The sequence below is a fragment of the Chrysemys picta genome, chromosome 5, assembly GCF_011386835.1.
Source record: "Chrysemys picta bellii isolate R12L10 chromosome 5, ASM1138683v2, whole genome shotgun sequence".
In the NCBI taxonomy this organism is placed as follows: domain Eukaryota; kingdom Metazoa; phylum Chordata; order Testudines; family Emydidae; genus Chrysemys; species Chrysemys picta.
The window spans coordinates 56,484,296-56,502,015 of record NC_088795.1 but is presented as its reverse complement, the minus strand read 5'-3'; the positions used below and the strand labels follow the sequence as shown (position 1 = coordinate 56,502,015).

At 40.2% G+C, this 17,720-nt stretch overlaps 1 protein-coding gene across 5 annotated transcripts in view; it reads left to right on the top strand.

Moving 5' to 3' along the window:
* The window catches only part of ZNF827 (zinc finger protein 827), a 149,227-nt gene that overhangs the window by 73,167 nt on the left and 58,340 nt on the right, over positions 1-17,720 (top strand). For all 5 annotated transcript variants that reach the window (XM_065597777.1, XM_005284283.5, XM_005284282.5 and 2 more), the window contains 2 exons: positions 15,196-15,435; positions 16,382-16,439. In XM_065597777.1, the coding sequence (XP_065453849.1) occupies positions 15,196-15,435; positions 16,382-16,439 (298 nt within the window). The remainder of the gene's footprint in view (positions 1-15,195; positions 15,436-16,381; positions 16,440-17,720) is intronic.

Here is a 17,720-nt window from a genome sequence, read left to right as displayed (position 1 = left end):
ATTGATGGTTTATAGTTATCCTGTGATCAGCTCTTTCTCCTCCACTGTCACTTCCAACTGATAGGTCCACAGTTAATGCTTGTTGTTAGTCCCTAAATGCATGACATTGCACTTTGCACTATTAAATATCATCCCATTTCTATTACTCCAGTTTACAGATCTTCTTGTATGGTATTCTGGTCCTCCTCGGTATTGGAAATACCTCCCAACTTTGTGTCGTCTGCAAGTGTTATTAGCATACTCCCATTTTTTGTGCCAAGGTCAGCAATAAAAATGTTGGTCCCAAGACTGATCCCTGAGGAATTCCACTAGTAACCTTCTTCTACCTGAGAGTTCACCTTTCAGTATGACCTGTTCTTGTCTTCCCTTTAACCAGTTCCTTATCCACCTTTCAGTTCTCATATTAATCCCCATCTTCTCCATTTTAAGTAATAATTTCTCATGTGGAACTGTATCAAGTGCCTTACTGACATCCAGGTAGATTAGACCTACTGCATTTCCTTTGTCTAAAAAAACTCAGTAATCTTCTCAAAGAAAGATATTAGTAATTTCGTTACCATCTCTTGAATACAACAACTGAAACAACTGTAGAAAAATCTACAGTTACTTTCTATCATTTAGGGCTAGTCTACATTGGCAACGCTAAAGCAGCACTTTAATGTGACACGTGTGGTTGCGGCACAGCGCTGGGAGAGAGCTCTCCCAGCATTCTAAAAAAACCACCTCCACGAGGGGCGTAGCTCCCAGCACTGGTGCACTGTCTACACTGGCGCTTTACAGCACTGAAACTTGCTGCCTCAGAGGGGTGTTTTTTCACACTCCTGAGTGAGAAAGTTTCAGCGCTGTAAAGTGGCAGTGTAGACAAGGCTTCAGACTGCCTGCCCCTGAGGCTTGCAGTTTGGGGGGACAATGCCCTCCCTTGCTGCCCCAAAGTCTGCCTATGTAGACTCCATACAGTCTCTGCTGGCATGTCTTTTGGTCCCAGCTACCCACGAATCCTACAAATCTCCTCCTTACCAGCCTGACCTAACCAGCCAGATAAATTTACCTTCCTGCGAAGACTGTCTGCTCCTAAAATTGTGACATATTGTGGAACATATGGAAACTTGAACGCAGTGCTGGCTTGATGCAAACAGAAACCAGAATGCAATGGTCAGTCAATATAATAACAACATACATTCAGCTATTCTACCAATACAGTTTTGCAAGGATAAAAACCAGCAACTTACCTTAAGCTCTGTTATCAAGTGGTACATCAAGAGGAGAATCTGAATATCCTTTACTCCTTGCCCTGCCAAACCTAATGGGTGAAGCTCCCTCTTGCCCAATAAGAGTCTCCTTAGAGCAAGGGGAATGACTTTTGGCACAGTCAGCTAGCAGGCCAGACTCCTGCTGGTTATGAGGACCAAACAGCTCCAGGCATCCCTCTAGAGTAGGGGTAGGCAACCTATGGCATGCGTGCCGAAGGCGGCACGCAAGCTGATTTTCAGTGGCACTCACGCTGCCCGGGTCCTGGCCAACAGTTGAGGGGGCTCTGCATTTTAATTTAATTTTAAATGAAGCTTCTTAAGCATTTTAAAAAACCTTATTTACTTTACATGAAACAATAGTTTAGTTATATAGTATAGACTTGTAGAAAGAGACCTTCTAAAAACGTTAAAATGTATTACTGGCACGTGAAACCTTAAATTAGAGTAATTAAATGAAGACTCGGCACACCACTTCTGAAAGGTTGCCGACCCCTGCTCTAGGGAATCGCTCAGCAAACCCAGCCACCTTTACATCACCTTGTTAGCCTATGTGGAGAGCAGAGAGGCCAAGAAGGACAGCTGAGCAGAATTCCACACAGCAGTGCAAAGCACGAACTGCAGCACCATCTGGCAAAAGTGGCACTTTTCTAATGTGTATCTGAAGTCCTGTGAGATCACAATTTTTCTACAAAATGCAAAAGGCACTAGTTGGAAAAGTTCGTGTTCATGGAGATGTACAAGCATATTAATCACAACTGAACAGAGCTTAAAGTTTAGTAGATGTTAATCGATAATAGATCTTTAAAATAGGTTAGTTCTGAGATTATAACTGACCTTCCTGTTTTTATGTAAGTGTAATCCTGACATCAATGAAAAGCATATTAATTTAAAAGATGAGGTCATTTGGAATAACAAATGCTAATGTCCACAGTTTAAATGTACTTTAACTTTTAGAGAAAAATGTAAACAAAAAGCAAGAGCCCTGATTCTTAGTGCTGCTGTTATCCCTCTATAGTGTACAACCACCATACAGAAGCCAAAGTTGGTAAAACTGGCCATATGGATATGGGAATTGCCCAGAGTAAGGGATTCCCTGGATGTATAGGGCCATTGGAATGGCTCTGTGCTTTTCTAGCATAGTAGCATGCTGGGTGGAGAGGGAATGTACCCAAGATTGTCACACTCAAGCTGTTATGAGCTGCTGTGAACCCATACAGAACCTTTGCAGAAGACTGCAAACTAGAGCAGCCTCTGGAGATGCTCTGACTTTTGCCAGGAACCCATCGAGTCCCTGTATGCTCCCAGAATCCAGGAGATGCAAAGTTCGCATAAAGCCACCTTTGTGTGTCCCCCTCTTTTCTTTGCTTATTCCTGCATAGAACACAGCATGGTAAGATAGGGGAATAAGAGCCAAGGTGTTTGTGAATCTGTATGAAATTCTAGAAGTTCAGTAGATGAAGCTTGAAATAAGAGAGAACTATATTGATTGGAATGTGTTGTGTGAGCAACAACATTGCTCACTGCATGTGTAGACTTTAAAACACTTTTCAGTTATATTTTTTTAATCTTAAGGGGTTGATAATCCTGTAATCAGAATCTCTAAAATTAGCATCCACAGTTTTATAATTTTAAAAAGAAGAAGTGAAATGTGTATTGCGTGAATCTGATGTATCCTTATGTTGGTGGTTTACTTCCCTTTGCCAGTTTTTTCTAGTTCTAGTTGTTACTAAATTGGATCTGTTAGTTATAAAATGCTACAGCATGAGATTTTGTTAAAATGGAAACTCAAAACATTAGCCATTTTCCAATTTTGTTCTTTTATGCAAAACCCTGTTGCATTGATTCCAGCCTTATCAACATTGCCTTACATAAAACATCAGTAAGGGGAAAAAAGCATCAAGCACAGAGCCCTAGGGAATATCAGATGTTACTTATTGTGGCTCTGAAGCTGAACCTCTGAGGCTCACCAACTGTTTCCTACCATTAAGGGTTTATTTAAGCTGTCTTAGGGCATGTTTATTTCTAGCAAATCAGAACAATTAGCATAACAAAATGCCTGATTCACCATATTGAATGCTTTTGAAGAGTCAGTACAAGTTGACCTACTAGTTACTCCTGTCCTTTTGATTGTGAAAACTAATGCACAAATCAAATTTATCAGACATTCAAGGAAGATTTTTTCCCCAAAATTGCCAGTTGGCATGTGAACCTGACTGACATCCCAGCTAATAATCAGGTAATTCAGGCTCTTGGTTATCAGACACAAAGATTCTAGGTCTGAGGTAGAATATCTGAAATTACTCTGGAAACCAAATTTTTGGAGACTTATGGTATTGCGAACATTAGCCTTTACTACCTGATTCATGATGTTTTAAATAACTATATAGTAGGGCTGTCTGTTATACCAATAAAATAAAAACCAGCAAGATCTTATTAAGAGGGATAAGGCAAAGATGCCTCATTTATTGTAAATATACTGATAAAGCAAAAGATAAAAGTAAACAACGTTGTTTGACTACTTATTTTTTACACACACACATATATATATATATATATATAGAGAGAGAGAGAGAGAGAGGTTCATTCACACAATTATTCATTCAAGTTTTGTATAGGTGTTATAGTTACCAGCCTAGAAGTTGCTCATGCCAAGTTACTGGCCAGGTATCTTAGTCATGAGGATGGAGCGAGTCTGTGTCAGGTGCACCTGATGCTCCTGGAGGTTGGCAGCAGAACCAGAGACTCAAAGTCATCAGTCTTTAGAGTCCATTCTTATAGGAATTAATTCCTATGTTAGTCTATGGGAACTGTTTTATCCTGCTGTTTCTGACTCAATCAGCAGATGGCACATTCCTGGTGGCTTCACACTGTCCAAAGTTTGTGTTTCTTATCCTTCCAGGTGATGGGGTGGATTCCAGTTTACCCTCAGGGGGTTGTTTGGTGGTCCTACTTGACACATTCTTCGGCCGATGGATACTCCCTTTCTAGGCTAGCACCTCGCTAACCATTTATGTACATCAAGCATTTATTAACATACATTTCATATCTTAACCATATTTTAATTTACTATTTTCACCACTTTTGGGGGGGGGTGCTAATTCATTTGAGACTCCCGGCCCTTTAATCACAGAAGGTGAGGGTCTGTCCTAGGAGCCGTTGAATGAAGTGAACGTCACTTAGCAGCTTATAGTGTTTTTTACATTGTCTCAATTCCTTCAAGAACAAAGTCAATTAACTTGTTTGTAAGTTTTACATAGTAATAAATGGTTTCAGAATAGCAGCCGTGTTAGTCTGTATCCGCAAAAAGAACAGGAGTACTTGTGGCACCTTAGAGACTAACAAATTTATTAGAGCATAAACTTTCGTGTGGCTGTAGTCCACGAAAGTTTATGCTCTAATAAATTTGTTAGTCTCTAAGGCCTTGGCTACACTTACCCGCTAGTTCGACGGCTGGAAATCAAACTTCTGGGTTCGACTTATCGCGTCTAGTCTGGACGCGATAAGTCGAACCCGGAAGTGCTCGCTGTCGACTGCGGTACTCCAGCTCGGCGAGAGGAGTACCGCGGAGTCGACGGGGGAGCCTGCCTGCCGAGTGTGGACCAAGGTAAGTTCGAACTAATTCGAACTAAGGTACTTCGAACTTCAGCTACGTTATTCACGTAGCTGAAGTTGCGTACCTTAGTTCGAATTAGGGGGGTAGTGTAGACCAAGCCTAAGGTGCCACAAGTACTCCTGTTCTTTTTACATAGTAATAAAGTATCTTTCACAGGATAGATATAATCAATGGTTTCTACAGACAGTAGCTTACAAATTTTATCAGAAGACCCAAGAGATTTTTGTACTTGGTGAAACTGTTGGATTTTAAGTGTGGGGGACAAATTATGAGGGGGTCACTGTCACTTGGGGGAATCACTGTTAGTACCTTCTTTTATATCCCTACATGTCAAGTGATTAAAAAATTAATCATGATTAATCGCACTGTTAAACAATAATAGAACACCATTTATTTAAATATTTTTTGATGTTTTCTACATTTTCAAATATATTGATTTCAGTTACAACACAGAATACAAAGTGTACATGCTCACTTTATATTTATTTTTATTACAAATATTTGTGCTATAAAAACAAAAGAAATAGTATTTTTCAATTCACCTCATACAAGTACTGTAATACAATCTCTATATCATGAAAGTTGAACTTACAAATGTAGAATAATGTACCAAAAATAACTGCATTCAAAAATAAAACAATGGAAAACTTTAGAGCCTACAAGTCCACTCAGTCCTAATTCTTGTTCAGCCAGTCACTCAGACAAACAAGTACTTTCATCACCTGAGTCAAATGCCACCAGCAGAAGATTTTCTTTTTTGATGGTTCAGGTTCTGTAATTTCCACATCGGAGTGTTGCTATTTTAAGACTGCTGAAAGCATGCTCCACATCTCATCCCTCTCAGATTTTGGAAGGCATTTCAGATTCATAAACCTTGGGTCGAGTGATGTAGCTATCTTTAGAAGTCTCACATTGGTACCTTCTTTGTGTTTTGTCAAATCTGCAGTGAAAATGTTCTTAAAATGAACAACATGTGCTGGGTTATTATCTGAGACTGGCTGCTGTAATGTGAAATATATGGGTAAATATATAAAGAATGTGGGTAAAACAGAGCAGGAGACATACTATTCTCTCCCAAGGAGTTCAGTCACAAATTTAATTAACTCATTTTTTTAACGAGCATCATCAGCATGGAAGCATGTCCTCTGGAATGGTGGCCGAAGCATGAAGGGGCATACGAATGTTTAGTATATCTGGCACGTAAATACCTTGCAATGCTGGCTACAAAAGTGCCATGCAAACGCCTGTTCTCACTTTCAGGTGATATTGTAAACAAGTAGCCGGCAGCGTTATCTCCCGTAAATGTAAACAAACTTGTTTGTCTTAGCGATTGGCTGAACAAGAAGTAGGACTGAGTGGACTGGTAGGCTTTAAAGTTTTACATTGTTTTAGTTTTGAGTGCAGTTACATTACAAAAAAATCTACCTTTGTAAGTTCCACTTTCACGATAAAGAGATTGCATTACGATATTGTATGAGGTGAATTGAAAAATACTATTTCTTTTGTTTATCATTTTTACAGTGCAAATATTTGTAATAAAAATAATATAAAGTCAGCACTGCACACTTGGTATTCTGTGTTGTAATTGAAATCAATATATTTGAAAATGTAGAAAAATGTAAAATATTTAATAAATTTAAATTGGTATTCTATTGTTTAACAGTGCGATTAAAACTGCGGTTAATCGCAATTAATTTTTTTGAGTTAATCCTGTGAGTTAACTGTGATTAATCAACAGCCCTACCATATAGGCTTGATTCTGAATTTGCACCAATGTACATAAGTAACTGCCAACTGAAGTCAAGAGAGTTACACTGGTGTGAAATTGATATGAGACTCAGACTGTCTCTATGTAAATAAAATGTATTTTTATAAAGTATAAGCTGAAAGAAATAGCCATTGCTGGGCATCATTTTCCCCACCATGTGTAAAATGCTTAGAGATCGTCAAATGAAAGATGCTATACAAAGTAGGTTTATTGGTATATTCATACTAATTTTATTTTGCATGGAGGCAGTGTAATCTCAGTAATTTAACATTGGTGGGCTTTTTACACTTTGTATGAGCTGACAGTTCATGAGTTAGCTCCATTTCTATTTTAAGATACTATGGAAGCAATGAACTCATAGTAAAGGCTTATTTTATTGGAATGAAATCTTATGTGATCATTTTTACTTGTCTTCCTCTTTTCCGCTTTATTTCTACCTTAATGGCTCTTCATTGTGGCAGCCCACCTTTTGATGGAAGAAACTTGGACATGGTCTTTCTGAAGTTAGTCAGTACTGGTTCTGAATAGAGCAGAGGGGGCGTTGCTTTAGAGTGGATTTCTGCACAACTCTCAGGCCCTGCTGCCTGGGGGATTGGGAGAAATCTTTGGAGCTGAATGCTGATCTGTGTACTCACCATGGCAGTGCATTGTGCTACAATTTGACTGTTCGGATCTCCCTTATGGTTTGGTTTGGTTTTTTTGGACGTTACTTCTTTACAATTTCATGTGTTCATGAACACAAAAGAGCCTGTAACCTATAATGAATGCACTTCAGACCAAAATAAACCATATGCAGTACTCTATTTTCATGACTGAGGTGGAAAATAGTCTCTCTTGATATGAATAGCTGTACGTGAGGGTTTTATGGGTCATCTGATTGAAAGGCTTACTGCTGTGTAAAGTAACAACTCTTTGGAGGTTTGATGTTAGTGCTTTCATAGATGCAATAAGTTTCCCTTATTTTGTTAAACTAGTTGGGCATCATGTAAGTTAGCAACAGAAAATCAGTGCAAAATTAGATCATCTAGTCCAGGGGTGGCCAACCTGAGCCTGAGAAGGAGCCAAAATTTACTAATGTACATTGCCAAAAAGCCACAGTAATACGACAGCAGCCCCCCATCAGCACCCCACCCCCGGCTCCAAGTGCCTCCCACCCACAGGCAGCCCCACCAATCAGCTCCTCCACCTCCCTCCCCACACCTCCCGATCAGCTGTTTTGTGGTGCGCAGGAGGTTGCGGGGAAGGTACGGAGGAGCGAGGGCATGGGAAGGAGTGGAGTGGGGGAAGGGCCAGTGGCAGAGCCAGGGGTTGAGCAGTGAGCACTCCCCAGCACATTGGAAAGTTGGCACCTGTAGCTCCAGCCCCAGAGTCAGTGTCTATACAAGGAGCCACATATTAACTTCTGAAGAGCCACATGTGGCTCCGGAGCCACAGGTTGGCCATCCCTGATCCAGTCCAGGGGTTCTCAAACTGCAGGATTGTGACCCCTCATGAAGTCACCAGGTTATTGCTTGGGGGTCGCAAGCTGTCAGCCCCATACCTGGCGGGGTTCCAGCTGTCAGCCCTGCCATGCGTGGAGCTGACAGCCCCAGTTAAATTAAATTAAAATTACCCCCCCCCCCCATTTTTAATTTATAAGGAGGCAGGATTGCACTCAGAGGCTTGCTGTGTGAAAGGGGTTGCCAGTACAAAAAGTTTGAGAACCACTGATCTAGTCCATCCACTGCCCATAGACAATTGTTCTCTGCAATATTTTTATGGTGCTTCATCCAGTGTATTTTTAAGTGAACAACAGACTATATTTTGGAGACCAGGAGAACAGCTCTGTCATGCTACAAGTTAATTTGGCCATCAAAGTTGAATGAATAGTGCATAAACTATTATGCAAAAGTGATGGTAATTTAACCCTGCCCAGCTACCCAGGTGTAATGCAAAAGAAAAGAAAAATCAAAGTAGTCATTCTGTTACATATTCAATCTTAGTCTTTTCAATGTGCCAACCTCATTCCTAATAACATTGGGCTGAATTCTGACCATCTGTAAAGCTATGCAGTGGTGCAAGGGGCCTCTTACTCCCTTGCATGCAGGGGAAAACCACTTCCACGCAGTACTACTGTCCACCTGTGCAAGTGAGTAGGGAGTGGGCAGAGACTTGACATCATTTCCTCCCCGACCATGTGGGCCAGCAAAGCTGAGCAGGTGCAGAAGTAGTAGTAATTTGTGCCACGAGTAATACTGACTCATATTGCTTCACCACCTAACCCCAGGGCAAGAATGAACCAGAGACCATGTTGTGACTCAGTGTGACAACATGATCCCTGATCGTCTGCTTGGACAACATGACTATGTGCTTCCCCTTACTCAGGTCTTGTGATAAAATTACAGTCTAGCTATGTATCACTTTTTCTTTGCTTTGTTGTTAGGAAAGAGGCTAAGGCATGACTCATGTTTGTTTTTTCTGACAGGATGGCATGGAGGCCTAGAATAAGATAGGGAAGGAAGAGAGAAATATCTCAAATGTGTAAAGTTAGCTTGAGCTGTGGAAGTCTCCCCTGACCATGAGAGAAAGAAAGCGCGTGTATTATTCCATGCTTGCCTCTACCCGGCTTATGTTGGTGTCTCTCAATCAAAAGGGTAAGCAGGACAGGGGATTAAACTGTATGGAATGGAAACAGAAATAGAATATTTTGAAAGAGATGCAGAGCAGCAAAGGTTAGCCCATCTCTCTTCACCTAAATTTGGAGGCTGGTCCCAGAACTCTGGATGTCACACATCTGAGGAACATATTTGTTTTCCAAGTTACCTGAAATTTTGATTAATAATGATAACTGATGTAAACCTTCCAAGTTCACTTTCAGTGCACTATATTTTATTTTTTACCCTTCACCATTGATACAATTTTCTATGGCTTATAATAAGAGGAAGAGAGAAGCTTTAGGGAAAGAGAAGAAATATGCTTGATAGAGAAAAAAATAGTATTGAATTATAATATTTCTACCTGGCTTTCCATTGAGAACTCAATATAAAATGTTCTTAAGTCTGAAATAAATCAGGTAGGTCATGAATGGTGGAGATTTTTATCAGTTTGGCATTTTTTCAAAAAATGCACAAAGGTTGTCATAAGAAATAATAGAAAACACTTCATGTAAATCATTCTTGGAACATTCCCAAGTAGCTGTTAACTGCTAGCTTCATTTCTATTAGTGCTGCAAATAATAAAGCCTCTTTTCTCCATTTAACAACAACAACAAAAACCCCAAAACAAACAATCTCCCCTTCCAGTTCCACAATCTAGGGAAATACACAGGAATCGGTGAATAAGTCAACTTGATCTTGCATGAAAAAGGTTCCTCTATGAAAACTTAATGTTTGTACTAAAGCCACATAAAAACACTAGGACTATATTGGGGTTGCATGACATCGTGAATGGCTGAACCATGTTATTCTACCTTACAATATTCTGTAAATATTTAGGAATTCAGGACAAAATGCATGGCAGAGCTTGAAGATTTGATGGCCAAGATTAGAGAAAAATGGAAATCAAGGAAGGTACTATGTAAACACATCCTTCATTGGCACAGGGGGAAACAGAGAGGCAGAATCAGAGTAACTACCAAGTGAAGTTAGTTGAACCAGTGTACTTTTGTTGGTGAACTGAACTTGAAACAGCTATAGGGTGGTTTTTATTTTTAAAAACATCCCTAATATCCTTACATTTCGAAGAAAAGATTGGCAAAGAGGAACTGCCTACCCTTCCAAACCTCACTAGTAGGCTGTATCCTCCTCCTCCCCCGGGAACAGGTTAGTGGCAGCTATGATCTCCTACTGTCTACACCAATTAATATTCTGTCCCACAAATGCCTATTAGTACCACACTGCACACACAGCTCACCATGGTGCTGTGGTGACAGGGCCGGCTCCAGGCACCAGTCCACCAAGCTTGTGCTTGGTACGGCACCTGGAGGGGGGCGGTGCGGTGCTCCGGCTCTGGCCGCCGGGGAGAGCGGGGCCACGGCCGGGGCTCGCCGCCCTCCCCCCGGCGCTCTGGCCGCCAGGGAGAGCGGAGCCCCGACCAGGACTTGCCGCCCTCCCCCCCGCGGCCAGAGCGCCGGGGAGAGCGGAGCCCCGGCTGGGGCTCGCTGCCCTCCCCCCAGAGCTCCGGCCGCCCTCCCCTGCTGCGCTGGGGGGGCGGCCGGAGGCTTGCCAGAGCCGGCCCTGTGTGGTGAACTCAGACAATGAGGAAAGACAGGAAAATTATGAATGAAATTGATTGGGGGGTAAAATTGAGATTGAGACAGGAAAATTTGGACAAAAAATGGAAGTTCTGTAAGAAGAGTTTATTAGATCAAAAAGCCATGATTCTACAATCAAGAAAGAGGAGAGGACAACTTTGGCTAAAAGCCCACCCTGGTCAGTGACAAAGTGAAAGCAACAGTTAGAAATATTTATTTTAACAAATGGAAAAAGGAGGCAACAAATAGGAAATAGCATAAATTAGAATTCACGATGAGGAAAATTGATAAGGGAAGCTAATGACAGGGAAAAATCCATAGCTGGCAGTAAGGACTATATGAAGGAGTTTAAGTACATTAGGGGCAAAATAAATCCTAGCAATGGTATAGGCTTATTACTAGGTAAAATTGTTGATGATGCACAAAAGGCAGGAAGTGTTCAATAAATATTTCTGTTTTGTATTCAGAAAGAAGCAGTTTGATGTACGCCTGTCACATGAGGAAGATGAAGTACTTTTCAGTCCATTAGTAACTAAGGAGGATGGTAAACATCTACTAGGGATAAACATTGTGAATCAGCAGGCCCAGATAACTTGCACTCAGCAGTCGTAAAAGAGTTAGCTGTGGAGATCTCTGGGCTGCTGCTGTTAATTCTTAACAGAAGGCTGGAAGAGAGCTAATGTTTTTCCAGTATTCAAAAAGAGCAAGTGGGATGATTCAAGTAACTATAGACTGGTTTAGTGTGATCTCAATCACAGGCAAATTTAATGGAAAAGCTAATAACGGGTTCAATTGGTAAATAATTAAGTTATAGTAATATAATTGATGCTAGTCAACATGGTTTTATGGAAAATAGGTCACATCAAATAAACTTGATTTCATTCTTTGAGGAGATTACAAGTTAGGGATAACTGGGTGAAATTTAATGGCCTGAAATACACAAGAAGTCAGATTAGATGAGCTAATGGTCCCTTTTTGCCTTAAACTCTATGAATCTTTGAAAGGCTGGAATGCTGATCTGGGAAGACCAGGGCTCTCCCAGTACCATGTGCTGGACAATTATAGCTGCCTTGACCGGTTTTGGAATGCAGTGTAATAACTGAGATAGTGTGGCCCTGTCCCATTAAGGGATTTATAGATCAGCATCAGACTATGAAGTGAATCTGGAAGTGAACAAGAGCCAGTGCAGATTGAATTTTTGTCTAGAGCCACATAGGGAGTTATAGTATTCTAGACTGGAGCTGACAAATGCATGGACTGCTGAGACAGATTTCATCATCTGAAAGGAATGGACAAAGTCTTCATGCTAGCCAGAGAAGGAAGGCAGCATTTTTGGTTACTGCCATTGTTTGGATGTCCAGTGTTAGTCATGAATCTAGCATGACTAAATGTTACAAAATGTTAGCTACCAGACTTCAGATGGTAAGGAAGTGGAATTTACTAGTTCCTCAAAGAGTTTCTCTTCTAATTAGTATTACTTCTGTTTGTTCAGGGGTCAATTTGAGCCAGCTGTTCTTTATCCAGGCTCTAATTTCCTACATATGCTAAAATATCTGGGCCACTTTGTGCTAAGTGTAAGAGCTGCAGAGCTGCATTTATGTAGGAAGACTGACCTAGTAGATAGGGCACTTGAGACCAGGATTCAGTTCTTGGCTCAGCCACAGACTTCCTGTGTGAACTTGGACAATTCACTTATCTACCCTGTGCCTCAGTTCCACATCTGTAAAATGGAAATAATACTTCCCTGCTGCATCAGGGTATTGTGAAGATAAAAATCCGTTAATGATTGTGAGGTGCTTGGATACCATGGTGATGAGACTATATAAATATCTAAATAGGTAGAGAGACATATTATCAAATCTATTGCTGTCATCATGGCTAATATTTATCTCATGATGTCCTCTAATACTAAACAAGAAGGGTGACAGAATTAAGGCTTGTGAAACTGTATGTCAGAGGTCTAATGATGGAGTAACAGCTGGCTTTCATCACTCTAGGTGATCATAAGGAAAGGAAAGAGCACAGTTAGCTAAACACAATTTAAATCCACTCCTTCCAGGACATGTAGGTGAAGCAGCACCTCGTGGTGGATTGTGTCAAAAGCAACTCACATCAAAGAGCATCAACGTTGTTGTTTTGCTTCTGTTCAGTTCTGTGAAGTTGTCCGTCCATGTTACCAATGCTTTGCCGGTTGTAACTTGGCCTGAAGCCAGGTTGGAAGAGGTCAGCTGTTGCTAGAGCCAGTTCACTCTCTCTTTCCTAGGAAAAACGGGAGCAGATGGTAGTTGATGATGTGGGCATCGACCATTGATTTTTGGAAGCTAGATCACAGTATTTCATGCTTCCTGGTGGTTGATTACCACCTTTGAGAAAGTCATTGACTACTTCTATTTCTGTCAGAAATGGGCATTACATTTGCTGCTGACTCTGGCAAGCCTGTACGGATATGCGTCTAAATTGGGGCACAGATTTTTAAAAAAAGATTATAGTACCTTTTGTTATTGAGAGTGGGCTTAGTTCTGAGAAGAAGAATGATGAACATGCTTCCTGCAAATGAGAGGCTGTCATGGATTCTCAGTTTTCTGAGCAAAGTAGGAGGGAGGTTGTCAGGTCTGTGGAGAAAAAGCATTCTCACTGGTTGACTTACAAATCTGAAAAGTTCCTTTAGATACAGTTTGGTGGATACTATAAGTCAATGAGAAGAATAATTTTTGGCCTTCTCACCATCATAGACCAGGCCTCTTCAACTTCTTTATGGTATGCTGCAGTCAAAAAGAACCTTATCAGTAGGGAAGCCAAAGCTCTGGAGTAGAGCAGTTCAAAATGGAAATTTCCATCCCACTGGATATTCCAAAATTTCCTGCAAAATGAATTTTTTTGTGGGGGGAGAAATGTATCTGGTCAGTCGAATCATTCAATCTGGACAACATTGAAATGTTGATTTGTTCTGATTTTGATTTTTTAAAAATTAAAATTATAATTAATAATGTGGAAACTAAAAGGTGTTTCAAAACCAAACACTCCTTAGGGCCTTCCACTCTCCTTTAAACTTTGTTTATAATTGAAAAAACTGAAGTGGAAGTCTGGAACCAACTGTCAGTTCAGGTTCTTAAAGTGAAATTACACTTCAGAGCAGCCCACCTGCTTTATAGGTATTTTGGTGTCCCATGATCAAGCTGCCTTAAAGTGCAGCCTTTGAGGTCCTTTTGAAATGGACGGTAGCCAGTATTTCAAGGGGATATGGTCACTTCACCCTGCAGCTGCATCGCAGCACTTAAGAATAATCTAGGTGTAACTACACTGTAGAAAACTGAACTGAGAATTGGTTTTTAGATTATCACCTCATTTTCTTAATTTAGAAGGCCAAGTTTTAGGGCACTGGGGAAGACAGAAGAGGGAAAAATTGGATTTGGAGAGTCGAGCAGGAAGGGTACTATGGGTTTGTAGTGTTTTAAGAGAAAATTCCTATGCCTGTTATAGAAAATGGGTTTTAAGAAAGAGGAGGCATAAAAATGTTCCTTCTAATATATTTGCTCTTAACATGTGCATAGGATAACTTTGTGTGTGTGTGATGAGGTTTCAGCTCGTTGCCCTTTGGGAATTGGTGTACAGCTGTGACATAATTTAAAAAAAACAAAAACCTTGGCCAATTAGACTATGACTGACTAATCAGTGCCCACAGACAGTAAATTAAATAACTATAGTTTTTTAAAAACAAAAATACATTTTTGGGCTATCTTCCCATTTCTGTTTAGAAAAATAGTCTCATGAATATAATTCAGATAGGTTTCAGAGGGGTAGCCGTGTTAGTCTGTATCAGTAAAAACAACAAGGAGTCCTTGTGGCACCTTAGAGATTAACAAATTTATTTGGGCATAAACTTCCGTGGGATATAACCCACTTCATCAGACGCATGGAGTGGAAAATACAGTAAGCAGGTATAAATATACAGCACATGAAAAGATGGGAGTTGCCTTACCAAGTGGGAGGGTCAGTGCTAACGAGGCCAATTCAATTAGGGTGGATGTAGCCCATTCCCAACAGTTGACAAAAGGGGCTGAATATCAACAGAGGGAAAATTACTTTGTAGTGCTAACGAGGCCAATTCAATCAAAATGGATGTGGTGGATAGTAATTCCCCCTCTCCCCTCTGGAGATCTAAACCAGGCCAGTACCACTATACTCAGCTACTTGCTTTCAGTCCTTTTTATGCTGATACCCTAGTAATATGTAAAACTAGTATTTGTTATTCCTCCTGACTTGCTTTGACAATTTTTAATTGAATTAAACAATTTTGTTTGTTGTTTTTGTTTATTTTAAAACATATTTGCAGCTGAAAGTTACAAGGAAACCCAGATGGTAAAGATTAAAGAAGAACCAATGGAAGTTGACATTCATGAGTCCCAGCCCTCAATTTCACCCAGCCAGACAGTTGGTTACAGCACTTTATTAGGGAGAGAGATTACTGAACACATACAAAAGGTACCAGAGGGCCGAGTGCTCCCGGAGAGAAACCTCTTCAGCCAGGATATATCAGTGAAGATGGCTTCAGAGCTGCTCTTCCAACTGTCAGGTAAAGACAGTAGATATAGCTGCCACAGTGCTCTTTGGAAGTAGAATTTAAAGAACAAAAGAAGATCGCTAACATTTTTCTGATTTTACACAAAGTTAAGTCTAGTATGGTATAGAAAATAATAGAAATGTGAAACTTTCTTCTACGCCTTACATTTGAAATTCAAAAGCTTCCCCATAGTATTGGCCAAGAATTCTTTAGCTATTTAGAACAGTGGTTTCCAAACTTGTTCCGCCGAACTGTGCAGGGAAAGCCCCTGGCAGGCCGGGCCGGTTTGTGTACCTGCTGTGTCCACAGGTTCGGCCGATCGCAGTTCCCACTGGCCGCGGTTCGCTGCTCCAGGCCAATGGGAGCTGCAGGTACACAAACCAGCCCGGCCCGCCAGGGGCTTTCCCCGCACAAGTGGCGGAACAAATTTGGGAACCACTGATTTAGAATATGGTTTTGCGTGTTGTCAGTCAGGGCAGTTTCATAACATTTTAACTGTTTTGGAAAAGCCAGAGTTCAGCTCCTGTGTCTTGAAAGCTAATTAAATAATTCCTGACAGCTGGTAGATACAGATCTGAAAATAAAGTAAAGGAGGGTTTCTGTGGACGACATCTATTGGAATAAGCACCTGATGGCTGCAACATCAATAGTTCTTCTGGCTGCTTTACAGATTCCCACTCACAGAGGGGGCAAGCAGCGGAGAACACAGAAAGATTTTCATTGCCATAAATTGAACAAATGCAAGATTTGTGAATAATGATGCTAAAATATGAAGCAAGGCAAATATTGGGATAACTACAGTTTAAAATAAAAATGATTCTAGTGTTTTTAACTCATTCTAATGATTGGATAAAAGTTTTCCTGTATTGTAGTATAAACCAGCAAGCATATAAAATAATTAAAAATCTGAAAAAATGGGTTACTCATGCTAATTTAAATTATCTTTGTTCTTCTGCAGAAAAGGTGAGCAAAGAGCACAATCACACTAAAGATAACACCATCAGAACCACAACCAGGTAAGTAGCATCCATGTAGTGCTGCAGCATAAATTGCATGGGTTAACTTTACATTGCAGTTCATACTTTAAAATGACACCATTTCACAATTGTAATATCATATTATACATGTAAGATAGTTTTCTGTGCCCAGTGTAACATATGACTAAAAAAATTAGGCCTATAAATCAGTGCATATTATGAGGCCATAAAATGAGACAAGATGGCACCCTGGCAAGGGAAACTCCATACCAGAGCTATCTGTGGAAATGATTTTTCCTTTCCCTGACCAAATGTGCAAATATTCCACTGGAAATTGATTTTCCTAGTTTATTTTTTCTGCAAAACAAAACGTTTTTTTCAGTAAACTATAACTTAAAAGAATATCAGTTACAATTGGTGAGTAAGGAATTATCTGACAGTACAGTTTTTAACACCTTTTTTGTATTGGTCCATGTCTTGTGATTCATTTTCCTGACAAACTCAGACTTCTCAAATAACAGTTCAATTTTGTGATTTGGTCCCACTGAGATGGACCCTCGTAGTTTCTTTCAGGTATGAATTTTAAAAATCTATTCAGATTGTATGAGGTAAAAGCTAATGAAATATTTGATGTAGACTAACTGTCAGGGTTAGGAAAATGGGGCAAAATTGGCAGAGAATTAAGACAACTAACATATGATTCAACCAGCCTATATGTTCTTAGAGGGCTGATGTACAGTATGTTCCATGAGAACAAGCCCATAAGGCATTTATGCTTAAATAAGGAAGGGTGACTTGTGTTCCTGATATAAGGAGCTTCCTGATCTCTTCAGTAAATGGAGGCTGGGAGACCTCTTTAAAAACTGTATTGCACTAAGCACTTATTTACCAAACCTCCTCTTCTAACTCTGCCATTCAGTTTGAATGAACATTTATACATTATGTACACTATATATCCAAAGGGCTATATGAATAGCACTTTTTTGTGAACACTTTGTATGCATTTAAGAGAGTAAACAAAAGGGCACATTGAATTAATGATGACCTTATTCTCTGGGAGTTGGTACCTAGCTTAACTTCAGGACTTTGTATTTTAATTATGCCTTATATTTAAGATAAGCTGGGATCTCAGCATGTCAAATGAATACTTTGCTCTGTGAGCCTAGAAATTCCAAATTCATGTTAGAAGCTAAAATGTATGAGGTATGCAGTGAAGTGTAAATACCTAGAGAGAATTTGCTCACCTCAAAAAGTTTCACTCCTCTGGCCTTTTCACATCTACTTTGAATCCATTATCCGTAATGTTCTCATACATCTGCT